General features: G+C 37.0%; 1 protein-coding gene and 1 pseudogene across 5 annotated transcripts in view; both read left to right on the plus strand.

Annotated features, from left to right (window-relative positions):
- NBEA (neurobeachin) overlaps positions 1 to 14483 on the plus strand; it is a 796980-nt gene that overhangs the window by 470431 nt on the left and 312066 nt on the right. For all 4 annotated transcript variants that reach the window (XM_084879290.1, XM_084879291.1, XM_084879292.1 and 1 more), the window contains one exon: positions 5959 to 6083. In XM_084879290.1, the coding sequence (XP_084735416.1) occupies positions 5959 to 6083 (125 nt within the window). The remainder of the gene's footprint in view (positions 1 to 5958; positions 6084 to 14483) is intronic.
- Positions 11787 to 13404, plus strand: LOC311620245 (non-histone chromosomal protein HMG-17-like; annotated as a pseudogene). The gene is made up of 2 exons (XR_014797041.1): positions 11787 to 12151; positions 12521 to 13404. The product of XR_014797041.1 is annotated as a non-histone chromosomal protein HMG-17-like (transcript).

The raw sequence follows: 14483 nt of genomic DNA on the forward strand, positions 1-14483 counted from the left end.
GTTTTAATATTTAGCTCCATATCAATTTAATACTAGTCTTTGCTTATAAGAATACTAGAGGCCTGATGCACGAAATTTGTGCATGGGTAGGGTCCGTAGGCCTGGCCAGCAATCTGGGCTGATTTGTGGAGGACCAGCGGGGCTATCGGTGAGATCTCACTGGCACCCATCTTGGCCAGCCTGATGCTGCCCACTCAACACCCACCCCGTACCACCTTGGCTGGCCTGTGGGAAGCTCCTGCATTAAGCATATGCCCCCTGGTGGTCAGTGTGCATCATAGCGACTGGTCGTTCCACCGGTCATTCCTCAGTTTGGTCAATTTGCATATTAGGCTTTGATTAGATGCTTTTATTACATAGGATGATATATGTACATATACTAAAAGTTTTATACAGGAGTATATTGATAAATAAGAATTTTAAGTGCATAGTGTATATATACAGAATTTTGGAAATGTGGAAAATGAAGGGATTTCAAGAGGGATATTTTACAAGAATTATGTTCTCCCCATAATTCTTGTAAAACTATACTTAAAATATTCAGAAGAGTGAAATCAAGAAATGTAACCCTTAGCTCCCCTGTAGCTCAGTTGGTTAGAGCTTTGTTCTGATATGACAACGTTGCAGATTCAATCTCCAATCAACCAATAAATAAATGGAACAACAAATCTATCTCTCTCATTTTCTCTCTCTTCCTTCCTCTCTCTAAAGCCAATAAATAAAAATTAAAAACAAATTTGCACATATTAGTTTAAGACTTTATTGTCAGTGCTTATTAAACTTGTCCATGAGGCAGTAGGTTCTTACTAAATCTTCATTAGGTAAAATCACATGTTAATTTGTAAATTAATTTTCTCTGCAACTGAATTTAGTTTTTCCTCAGATCTCAAATGTATGCATATAACATATTATGTCACTTTTATTAATATGACTCTAGTCAATGTTGATGCTAGAATCTGTACAGTGGCAGTAATTATGGTAAAGAGGCAACACAAACACTGTTAAGTCTAGATTTTATATAACAAATCTATAAAAGTAAACTTTTCTATAAAACCATTATTTATATTTGATATGAAATATTTTTGTTAATCTTATTTAGAAGAACTTTAGGAGTCTAATATGATTATGATGTCATCACCATTGAAAATGAGAGCACACAAAAAGTTTTGCATTTATTTGCTAGGACCAGAATATGGCAACTGACTAATATTATTGGAAAATAAAATAAATTAATGAAACTTTGCATTCACTTACGCATTTTTGTAAATTGGGAATAAGCATTTCCTACTAGAATTTGTCATAAGCCTCTAATCCTTTTTAAAGTTCTAAAAACTAGCCCTGGCTGCTATGGCTCAGTTGGTTGAGCATCTTCTACTACACTGAGGGATTGTAGGTTACATTACTGGTGTCCTGGATTGCAGGCTTAGGGGGCATGTGGGAGGTGGCTGATAGATGTTTCATCTTTGTTTCTCACCTAATGTGTTAAGTGTCTGACCATTTGTTCAACCATTTGTCCAGTTGCTATGAAGCTCACTGACCACCAGGGGGCAGACTCTCCAACTGGTAGGTTAGATTGCTGCTGGGGTCCGGCTGATCAGGACTAGACAAGATGGGCCAGATTTACCCTGGAGCCCTCCCTCGGTCTCTCCCCACCCGACCAACCTTCCGCAGTCCCTCTCAGCTGGTCGGCCCATAATCAGTCTCCATTGGGATTGGGTGAGAAGAGCCAGACACACTGTGGAGCCATCCTGAGGTCCCTCCCTGGCCCCTATCATGCACCATTGGGGTCCCTTGGCCTGGCCTGAACCTTCTCTCAATCTGGGGCCCCTCAGGTGATGTCAGAGAGCCGGTTTTGGCTTAATCCCCACAGGCCAGGCTGAGGGACCCCCACCAGTGCATGAATCCATGCACCAGGCCTCTAGTTATTAAATAAATAAATAATGTATCTAAATAAATAAATAAATGTTCTGAAAATCATAAATTCTTTTCATGTGCTTGTGGAAAACATAGCTAATAACTAAATTTAACTTAAACCAATATGTGGCTATTTGTTATCTTTTCTTATCCCACTTGGTGTGAATATTTATACACCAGAGGTATAGTGCACAAAATTCATGCACTGGGGGAGTATTTCTCAGCCGGGCCTGCACCCTCTCCAATGTCTCAGCCGGGACCCCTCAGACATTCCTCTTACAATCCGGGATTGCTGGCTCCAACCGCTCGCCTGCCTGGCTGCCTGATTGTCCCTAACCATTCTTCTTGCCAGCCTGATCACCTCCTAACCACTCCCTTGCCAGCCCAATTGCCCCAATTTGCCCTCCGCTGCCAGCCACCTAGTGGTGGCCATCTTGTGATAATGTGGGGGCGGCCATCTTCTAATGATGTGAAGGCATCGTGCGAGGGCTTTTATTAGTATAGATAGCCTTTCAGTCTGTGGGTGTACCTTTCCTTACATCCTTTAGCCTCTTTCATTTATATTTGTCTTAAATATTACCTCTGTATACATTCAGAACATCAGTGTTATACCTTTTGGTTCTACGGTAAAACATAAAAAAAAAAAACTCAAGAGGAAAATGAAAGCTTATTATATTTATTCATATTTTGCTTTCTTCCACCTGTCGTTCCAATGTTTCTTCTTTTATTGCTTTCCTTTTGTTTATAGGTCTGCCTTTAGCCATTCTTTTAATCTAGACCTAATGGTACCAAATATTTTCTTTTTCTTTATCTGAAAGTATCTTCATTTCTACTTTATTTCTGAAGGATATTTTCACTGGTTGTATTATTCTGGGCTGACAGTCCTTTTCTTTCAGCACATAATGAATATGTTGCCACTTCCTTTGGCCACCATAGCTTTTAGTGTGATATGTGCTTTGGCTGTTTTTTGTGGGTTTTTTTGTTTGTTTGTTTGTTTGTATTGTTTTGTTTTGTTTTGTTTTGGGTTTTTTTTTAGATTTTTTATTTTCTTAGTTTTCAGAAGTTTAATTATGATGTGCATTGGCATGAATTTCTTTGAGTCTGTTATGTTTGGAGTTTTCATATTCTTAAATCTGTAGCTGTATGGTTTGGAGGGTGAATTTTTTTTTTTTTAAATTTGGGAAGTATTCATTCAAGCCATTGTTTTTTTTAGGTATTATTTTAGCCCTGTTCTCTTTCTCATCACCTTCCAGGACTCCAGTGAGCCAAATGTTAGATGTTATAATTCATTTATATTGCAATGCTCTCTTCAATTTTTCTTTTTTTGTCCATTTTCTCTGTTATTCAGACTGGGTAATTTCTATTATTCTGTCTTTCAGTTAACTAATTCTTTTTTGGTTCATTTCATTCCCCTGAGCTTTTTATTCGTTATTGTATGTGTCATTTATAACATTCTATTTAGTAGTGCTTTTACATCTTTTTTGTTTGTTTGTTTGTTTGTTTGTTTGTTTGTTTGCAGAGACTTTTGGGGTTTTGCTATTTTTCTATTCTTTTCATTGTTTCAGGAAAGTTCATATTTATTCATGAAGCATTTTTATCATGGCTAGTTTAAAATTCTTGACAGGAAATTCTAACATTCCTGTCATCTCACCATTGGCATCTATTGATGAACCTTTTATATTCTATTTGAGATCATCCACATTCTTTGTATAAGTAATTTGAGATTGAAACCTGGACATTTTCTGAGATATCTTATCTTATTTAAGCCTTCTGTTTCAGTTGGCTTACTCTGACGTCGTCCATGGGAAGTAGGAGTCACTCCCTCTTCACTGCCAAGTGAAAGTAGAAATTTATGTTTCCCACTTCCGCTCCATTGACATCCAGGGAGTGGGTAGCTCCCCATTACTGCCTGGCAGGGTAGGAGTTCCAGTGCCTCACCTGCTGTCCACTAGTGGGAGTGGCCCTATTGTTGTTGGTCAGTGGGGAGAGGGAAAGATGCCTCATTACTGTTCAGTGGGGCTGGAATTCCAGGCTTTCTAAGTGGCCTCTACTGGTTGCTTGAGGGTGGGGCACCTTGTTACCAGCCAGCAGAAATGAAAGTCCTGGATCCCTATTTGGTCTTCTTTGATACCACCCCAGTAAGGATGCTAGGGCATCTTATTACACCTTTGTGAGCTTCACATCTAGACTTCCCATTCATCTTTTGTTAGTGTGAGTAGATGGGGGTCACAGTTTCCCTGTGGTGTTTGGCAAAAATACAGAAGTTGTCTAAACATTTTCTGTCTTCCTAGGCTGTCTCTTTCCGGCTCCTTTGGCTAGAGAAAGAGACTTTTGTTGGAGCCTTCTTTTTTTGGGGGGGTGGGGGGGGGCAGTCTGAACTAATTGGCTAACTGGTTGCTGAACTTTTTGCCTCAAGGTGTAGGATATATGAGAGGAAAAGATTGTTCAGAAAACTTATTATTGTGTTGTTTCTTAAAGTTCCAAGGTCTTTAGCCAGTTTGCTTCTGTTGTCCAGTCATGTTTTTTTTTTAATATATATATAATGTCTAATGTTTTATATATAAAGTCCAAATTTTTTTTTCAGTTGCACTTAATGAGAGAAATAGAAAAAAGTGTATGGCTAGAATTTGAGAAAAATAGTAAATTTCTGGTTTCTTCCGGTGAATTCATTTGCTTAATTTTAACATACACTTAAGGAAAATATTTATAGCAAGATTTATAGTTTTCCTTAAACCACTAGGATAAGTCTGTATTTGTAAGAATATAAATTATCCTATCTTAATAACAGAGTTATACTGTTTGTAACAATTATTCATCAGGTAATCATTATTTTGACAAAAATTGAGTAATATGATGATGATGTTTAGAAAAATAAGTATATTAAAATATACTGCAAATGCTTATAATTTTAATGTTATTTATATACTAGAGTTCTGATGCACAAAATTCATGCAAGAGTAGGCCTTCCTTCACCTGTCTGGCAACACCAGCTTCCCTCTGGCACCCAGGACCCTGGCTTCCCTCACAGCCCAGCTTCATCTGAAAGGACGTCCAGTCTAATTAACATATTACACTTTTATTATTATAGATTCCATACATTATGGCTTTATAATTAAGTTATAGAAAACAAAATTTATAGCTATAAAATCTGAAATGTTTTTTAAAAATTAATTATTTCAAATACTATATAGAGGAAAACAGGCTTCTCAAGCAGTGCATTTATTATCAATTTGTATTGAAATTAAATTGGGGGGAATATCTGAAATATTCCATTGATATGCAATGAACACACTTCAGTAGTTTTTGGCATATCAAATGGATTTTTAATATTGGTTTAGAGTGTAACACAGTTTAGCCGATGTTACTCAATGATGGCCATGATTGTTAATGTTTTATATTAGCTGAAAGCTGTAAAATCATCCAATAACTCTTTAGCATTAGAATAATAATTTACCAAGACAATTACCACATACTGGAACTTTTGCAGCCCTAATTCAGTATTATTAATAATGGATAAAATTGCACTTTTCTCAGGTTGCTGTGGGCAGCAGGGAATTATTTCAATGAATATTTCACCACATTACTTTATTCCACCAAATCCAATTGAGTAGTATTTTATAGTTCTTAATTCAGTCTACTGTGAAACCAGAGTCATTAAATTGCACACTCTTTGTAGTGAGATCTATCCTGTGATTTACAAGCCTTGTTAAAAATATTGTAAAAGAATGCAAACTGACATTAATACTTGTAATTTGATGCTACATTTATTACTAAACTCCCCATGATTAATGTGGGTTTTTTAGGAGAAGGAAGAACATTAAAAAGAAAGCAGAGCTGAGTATTATAATGCTTAAATCAGAGAATGTTACTATTTTAAGTTGTGTTCATTTATAAACATATGTATACAAATAAAATTATAAATATCTCAAAATTGTCTTAATTTTCTAGTGAGATCAAATAAATATTTAATTTTATAGAAAAAAGTGTTCAGTTATACATTGTTAGTAATAGTATATTATTCTCTCTTTGTTTTCCCATTAATAGCCAATTACATGATTTCTGGCGTTTGGATTACTGGGAAGATGATCTTCGTCGAAGGAGACGATTTGTTCGTAATGCATTTGGCTCCACTCATGCTGAAGCATTACTCAAGGCTGCAATAGAGTATGGTTAGTACCACTGTGGCAACATTACATTTCTTGTTTGCTAAGTCATTTTTTTCACTAGCATTAAAAATTCTCATGTCATAAGTAAATATTATGCTCTGCTTTATCCTTCAGCGTCATGTAGGTAGGCTACAATGAATAAACCCAGTATATTGCCTGCTGGATGTTTTTTCGTTCCTTCAACTTCTAATAGATTAAACAGCTACAAATAGTTATTACTCAAAATTCTTCTCATACAGCCTAAAATAAGAATATACTCAGCTTCTTTTTCAGTGTCTTTCAAACTTTGGTGACCAGGACCCAAGGTGAAAACTATTGTACTGTTGGTAATCATGTACCCAGACTTATATATATTTTACTTATATTTGTGTCTATATTTATTTGTTTGTATATACACACATATGTACATTGTGTGAATACACATAAGTATATGAAATATGTATACACATATATACTTTATATACATATACACACATGTAAAAGGTTGTATTTAAATTAAGCAAATGTCTTATTAATAATCTCATTACTAATCCTATTCTATTCTATTCTGTTCTGTTCTATTCTATTCTATTCTATTCTGTTCTATTCTGTTCTATTCTATTCCTTTTAGTAAAAATAAAATAAATCCTGCTAAAAAATATGCTCATTTAAGCCCCAATCTTCCAGTGGGTTGCAAATAAAGTTTGAGAAAGATTATCCCACATTAAAAATATTATCAATTAACACATTACAGTAGGACTGTACCCTAAGTTGTCCTTTATCATATAATAAATAATAAATACCAAAAGTATTTTGTAATGTAATTAAAATGTTGTTACTTTTGCCCTAACTGGTGTGGCTCAGTTGGTTGGAGCCTTGAACCATGCACCTAAAGGTGACAGGGTTGATTCCTGGTCAGGGTACATACCTAGGTTGTGGATTCTATGGGCAACTGATCAATGTTTTTCTCTCTAAAATTAAAAAAAAATGCTGTTGCTTTTCATTGCTATTTACTAAGAAGTATTCATATGAGCATTTTGTCTATTTACACATTTTTAAATGCTCTTTGCTAGTTAAGTTTGATCGATCAGAATTTTTTAAACCATATACACTTGGGAAAATACTTAATGAATACCATCCATATATTTTTATTATTAACTACTTTTGTTCTTAAAATTACTCATGTTTTTATGTTAATTTTCATTCATTTGAGAGTAATAAATTAGCCATTTGTTTTAAAGTTTACCTTACTTTATAAACTTTAATAACACTCATGTTCTTGATGGATTGAGTGGAGAAAATATTTAATTCTGGTAAAAAGAAAATGTGCAAAGCTTTTAAAATTTGTTGCTCAAATTGTATGTGAATTGCTATAACTTAGTAAGGCTCAAAATATAAACAAATATGTAAGGATTTCATATGAAACTATTATACCTAATATAGTAACTTTATACAGTAAAAGGAACTACAGGAAACTATATAATAGGAAAAATTATAGTTGACCTGTTCTATAGATTTCTTTAATGAACTCAGAAGATCACCTAAGGAAGTTAGCACCTAAGGACTTAGTACCAACTTAAAAATGAGGTATTATTTTTGTGCTCTATAGAAGAGATTCTTAAAATTAGCTACTTAAAGTGCTTTATAATAGGAACTTAAAAACATTAAAACTTCACTTCATATACACAAAAATTTAGAATTTTTGACCAATTCACCTTGAATTCATGTCCTTCGAAATGAGAAATATCTGCAGACGATTTATGGAAAAGGTTACACTAGAAGTAATATTATTAGTGATGCTGATTTACCAAATCTTGAATTATATAGGATTCACAAAGTATTCTACTACATTCAGTATTCTATGGGTTGCTTCAAAAAAGGATCTGATAGGGAAAAAATTTGGCTGGAGTGTCTCAGTTGGTTCAGCATCCTCCTGTGTACTAAAAGGTTCCCAGTCAGGACATGTATGTACCTGGGTAGTGGGTTTCATCCCCATTTGGGAAGCATATGGAAGGCAACTGTTCAATGTTTCTCTCTCTCTCCCTCCCTCTCTCTCTCTCTCTCTCTCTCTCTCTCTCTCTCTCTCTCTCTCTCTCTCTCCCTCTCTCTCTTTCTCTCTCTCTCTCTCCCTCTCTCTCTCTCCCTCTCTCTCCCTTTCTCTCCTTCTCTCCCTCCTTCCCTCTCTCTCTTCTCCCTCCCTCCTGGTTCCTCTTCTTCTCTCTCTAAGTATGTCCTTGAGTGACGATTTTTTTTTAAAGGGGTCTGTCAGGGACTTTTATAATAAATATTCTGTTAGAGAAATATTTATTATAAAAGTGGATATTTTGTGTATTTAATTTGTAAAATACCTGTAGTATTAAACCAATGAAAAGCCTGTCAGAAACACATTTTAAAATATTTTACCTTAAAACCCTTTTTAAGACTTATAGGCATATTTTAGTATCATAATAACGATTGTTAATGTACCTAAATTTTAAAATAATAGTCTTATTTTGAAATAGATAAAAAATGTAGGTGATACTAAACATATCCTGTATATAATATAAGTGTATTTTAAAATGCATATTTGGTTTATGAATTTTATTTTATTTTTTAATATTTTATTGATTTTTTTTTACAGAGAGGAAGGGAGAGGGAAGGGCTAGAGAACTAGAAACATTGATGAGAGAGAAACATCGATCAGCTGCTTCCTGCATACCTCCTACTGGGGATGTACCCGAAACCAAGGTACATGCCCTTGTCCGGAATCAAACCTGGGACCCTTCAGTCTGCAGGCTGACACTCTATCCACTGAGCCAAACCAGTTAGGGCTCATTTATGAATTTTAAATACTGCATCATCAGCATTATCAGAAGCTATTATCTCTTGATTGTTGGATTCTTTGATAAATTTAAAGAGGAGTAAATTCTTATTTTATTCATATTTATTCATATTTAAAAGAAAGACCACATGCATGCTATGAAATATCCAAGAAATCTACATTGTACTTAGGCCAAAATTATTATGTGGTCATCCTCAGGTTTAAGGTTGTCTAATGGAAGACTAAAAAAGAACTAATACAATTATACTCCCAAAACCAATTCTAGAGCATGACTCTTCAACCTTCATCATGGTTCGCATCTAAAGACTTTTGAAAGTGAATAGAAAGTAGGGAGCCAAATATGGAGGAAGTGACTGGAAAATATTCCCTGAAGTGATCCATACATATAAATAGAAGGAAGAATTACAAACCACCAAGAGGAAAATGTATTGTACATTTTTTCAAACTCTGCCTTCTAAACTATGTACAAAATATTTCTGCAAAAGAAATAGGAAAAGTCAATAATTATTACAAAGTAGTTCATCTAATAAAAATAGATATTGAACCGTGGCAGGTATGGCTCAGAAATTGAGCATCTTCCTTGCACCAGAAAAAGGTCACGGTTCCATTCCTGGTCAAGTAACATGCCCAGTAGGGAGTGTATAGGAGGCAGCCTATTGGTATTTCTCTCCTCCTTCCTTCTTCTCTCTGTATAAAATCTATAAAAACACATTTTTAAAAACAAAGATGTTGAAAAACTTATTTGAAGACTTTTTCTATATTTTAAAGAAAGCTTTTATATTCACATATTGTAAGAACATTTATATAAAAGTAAAGAAACTCAGCCCTTCATCTGCCCCCTCTACCTGCCTTTAAACATATAAATGTATTTAAGTATCTTTAAATCTGGTGGTGTATTAGACTATGATCCAAATGATTGAATATTATGGTTTATATAGACATAGGTAAAGGGTACAATTATAGCACAAACCTACAAGTTTTGGAAGAGCTTCAAGAACAAATTGAAATACAATTTATTTCTTCCTCTGTATTAAATAATTACAGTATCTTAATTTTCCTAAAAACCCTATCTTGAAAATAGAAACTGCTATAATCTTTGGTCAAAATATTTTTATATTAATCTATATCAGGGGTCCTCAAACTTTTTAAAGTGGGGGCCAGATCACGGTCCCTCAGAGAGCTGGAGGGCCGGACTATATGAACTACTAATTCCTACTGTAACACCTCGGCTGCGCTCACTGCCCAAAAAACCTGGCGGGCAGGATCAGACTCCTCTGCGGGCCGCATGTGGCCCGTGGGCCGTAGTTTGAAGACCCCTGATATTGTAGCAAAATGTTTTAGAAATGAAAGAATATTTTATGAATGGACTTTCAGTAAGCTAGAAGTATTTGAAATAGTGATCAAAGTTTTCAGAATTTTAAAATTGTACAAGCTGAGGAAATGATCTTAAATTACTTAAGTAGGGATTATTTACATGATTATCAAAGCAATCCCTGGTATTTGAACACTGGTCAAGTCTATCTGTTCCTGTAGTACACTATGTTTTAAGAATGTGAGCCTGAACAATCAAGATGGTGGCTTAGGTAAACACCTGAATTTGCTGCCTCTCACAACCACATCAAAACTTCAACAAAGAAACAAAACAAATATCCAGAACCATGGGAAAGCTGGCTGAGTGGAAGTTCTACAACTATAAGGAAAGAAAGAAAGCACATTGAGACTGGTAGGAGGTGCAAGGTATGTGTGAAATGGGCTGGCAACTGTGTGTGCTGTCGCTTTTTTCTATCAGAAGGGAGATACAAGATCCCAATTATTCTGAACTCCAGTTCTGGGTGAGACTCTGCGGACCTAGACTCATATGGGGAGAAACTGGACTGTCTGGCCTTGGGCCAGAACACAACAGTGGCTTTCTCTCAGAGGTGCTCACAGCGATCATTGTTCCTGCACTGGGGCCATGGGACACAGAGACCCAGAGACCTCTCCAGGCCATGGCTGACTGGCAGCCATTGTTGTTTGTTCTGTCTTGGTGATTCCCTGAGACCGCTCCACACCCAATTTATAATCTCACCCAAGCTGTGTGCAGCAGGTTTTGCATGTGAATGGCCTGTCCTTTCGCAGCCTAAAACCTAACAAACTGCACCTGGGTCAGAGAGCTCCTAAGTTCCAAATGAAGGCCAAAGACCCAACAGCAGCAGCCTGCATTGATTCATGGCTGGGTCTCATCTGGGCACTTCCAAACCCCAAACAAAGAGGAGGAATCTGCAGATCTCTCTGTAGCTCCTGCTGGGTGGCCTCAGGCAGTGGCTGACTGGAGATTCAAGAGCCAGTGTAACCAGTGGTCAGTGTCAGACTATTCCAGATTACAACTCTTCACATCCATAAGTGACACTCTCAAGAGGCAGACTCAGTGATCATCAAAGCCCCACTGAAGCAAGTCCTGTCCCATAAGGGTGTCTCTCGCACGGCAATTCTCCCATTGTAGACACAGTTGGTCCTCACAGCCAATTGGCCTGGAGGTCAATTCCTCCCAGTGATACCAACAGCAATCAAGGCTCAACTACAACAAGACTGTGCACACAGACCACACAGAGATGCACCTAGTGCATCCACCTCAGGTAATTGGGGAGCCTGAGTCACTGGGCCCTATAGGACACCTAGCATTCAAAGCCACTCTATCAACACAGGGAAGCTGCCAAAATGCAGAGACAGAGAAACATATCACAAATGAAAGAAATGGAGGAAAGCAAACTACTGGATATAGAGTTCAAAACTATGGTTATAAAGTTACTCAAGAACCTTCTAGAAACCTCTGAGAAATTTAGTGAGATTTTTTAAGAATATGAAAAAGGACCAATCAGAAATTAAGCATACACTGACTGAAATAAAGAATAATATACAGGAGCAGTGTGAGGAGAAGAGATCAACCCCCAAACTGAGCAAGGCCTGCACACTGCTGCACCCCTGCGTCCCACTCAGTTGTCCCGCCACCATTGCCATCATGCCCAAGAGAAAGGATGAAGGGGATGCTAAAGGAGATAAAGCCAAGGTGAAGGATGAACCACAGAGAAGATCCGCCAGGTTATCAGTTAAACCTGCTCCTCCAAAGCCAGAGCCCAAGCCTAAAAAGGCCCCTGCAAAGAAGGTAAAGAAGGTACCGAAAGGAAAAAGGGGAAAGCTGATGCTGGCAAAGGTGGAAATAATCCTGCAGATAATGGAGATGCCAAAACAGACCAGTCACAGAAAGCTGAAGGTGCTGGAGATGCCAAGTGAAGTATGTGCATTTTTGATAACTGTATTTCTGGTGACTGTACAGTTTGAAATACTATTTTTTAAATCAAGTTTTGTAAAAATGCAGAATTTTGTTTTACTTTTTTTAAGCTGTGTTGTTAGCACACAGAACACTTCACTGTTATTTTTTTTTGGGAAAGACATATAGTACTAATAGAATATCTTCAAAGCTAGATTGACATGGGGGAGAAATACCTTTCCCTTCTAGTTTTGAGAAATTTTCTCTTGGTTCCTGGGAGGAGGGATCTCTTGATGTTGGCACACATTAGCTATCTTGGCACAAACACCTTGTCATGTGGGAAAACTAAAATTCATGTTTATGTCCTTTTCTCCCTCTCCACTATAAGCATAGACTTTGGCTGTCTTAAGCCCAGAGACCTACTGGGATCTGATCTAAAAAAATTGATTTCCAGTATGTTGGGCAAACTGGATTTTCCAGTGTCACCATTGAAATGACATTCCTCAAAAGAGAAGCAGTTCCTTTTTTAGATTGTGGATCTACAGATTGATATTCTCTGCCATTTTCATTTCATTTCATTTCATTTCATTTCATTTCATTTCAAATTCAGGGTCAGCTTGTGAAAAGTTGTTAAACAACATGTTTAATGTGAAATGTCAACCCTCACTCTAAACTTTTCCTGTTCAGAGCATCAGATTAAGACTTCATTGGGTTTTATAGTGGCTTTCTGATTTTGGTAGTTCATTGAATAAGGGAGTTTGAAAATTGTTGTGTACTGTTAATGATTGTCTGCCCACGTCTTGCCTGAAATACAATGATTGTTTATGAAAAGTATCTTTAATAAAGCTGGATACAGTTTGGGAGAAAAAAAGAAAAAAAAGAATAATACATAGAGATTCAACAGCAGGCTAGAGAATCCCAAGAATCAAATCAAAGATTTGAAATATGAAGAAGCAAAAAACACCCAACTGTAAAAGCAAGAAGGAAAAAAAAATCCAAAAATATGGAGATAGCCTCTGGGACAACTTCAGGTGTACCAACATCTGAATTATGCGGGGTTCCAGAAGAAGAGAAAGAGCAAGATATTGAAAATCTATTTGAAGAAATGATGACAGAAAACTTCCCCTACCTGGTGAAAGAAATAGACTTACAAGTCCAGGAAGTGCAAAGAACCCCAAACAAGAAGAATTCAAAGAGGACCACACCAAGAAACATCATAATTAAAATGCCAAGGGCAAAAGACAAAGAGAGAATCTTAAAAGCAGCAAGAGAAAAACAGTTAGTTACCTACCAGGGCGTATCCATATGACTGTCAGATGATTTCTCAACAGAAACTATGCAGGTCAAAAGGGAGTGGCAAGAAATATTCAAAGTGATGAATAGCAAGAACCTACAACCAAAATTACTCTACCCAGCAAAGCTATTATTTAGAATTGAAGGTCAGATAAAGAGCTTCACAAATAAGAAAAAACTAAAGAAGTTCATCACCACCAAACCAGAATTATATGAAATGCAGAAGGGTGTTCTTTAAGAAGAGGAAGATGAAGAAAAAGGTAAAGATAAAAATTATGAACAACAAAGTGACAACAAATACATATCTATCAAGTGAATCTAAAAATCAAGTGAATAAAAAGTCTGATGAACAGAATAATATAATACAATCTGGGGCATAGAAAGGGAGTGGACTGGCAATTCTCAGGTGGAAGGGGGTGTGGGGTTTGCAGGAAGAGATTGGACAAAAACCTTACTCCTATGGATGAGGACAGTTGGGGGTGGAGGGTAAGGGGATAGGGTGGGGTGTGAACTGGGTGGAAGGGAGCTATGTGGGGGGAGGGAAAGAGGAACAGTTGTAATAATCTGAGTAATAAAGATTTATTTTTTAAAAAAAGAATGTGAGCCTATCCTGTATAATAAAATCCAAATATGCTAATGTCCAGACATCCATTTAACCAATCAAAGCGTAATATGCTAATGATAGGCTGAGGCCACTCAACCACTTGCTATGATGTGCACTGACCACCAGGAGGCAGTCAGTCTACTGGTCAACCACCTGCTATGACGTACACTAGTCACCAGGGGGCAGATGCTCTGACCAGTAGGTTAACTTACTTCTTGGATCTGGCTTTTCGGGACTGAGCAAAATGGGCCGAACATACCCTGTTGACCTCCCACAGTCCCTCCCTGGCTGGCCAACCTCCCACATCCCTCTTCTGCCCTGATTGTGCACCGGTGGGGTCCCTCAGCATGACCTGTGCCTTCTCACAATCCAGGACCCCTCAGAAAATATCAGAGAGCCAGTTTGGGCCTAATCCCGCAGGCCAGGCTGAGGGACCCCACTGGTGCATGAATTCATGCA

This window comes from Pipistrellus hanaki, assembly GCF_964339955.1.
Source record: "Pipistrellus hanaki genome assembly, chromosome: 3".
NCBI classification, from domain to species: Eukaryota; Metazoa; Chordata; class Mammalia; order Chiroptera; family Vespertilionidae; genus Pipistrellus; species Pipistrellus hanaki.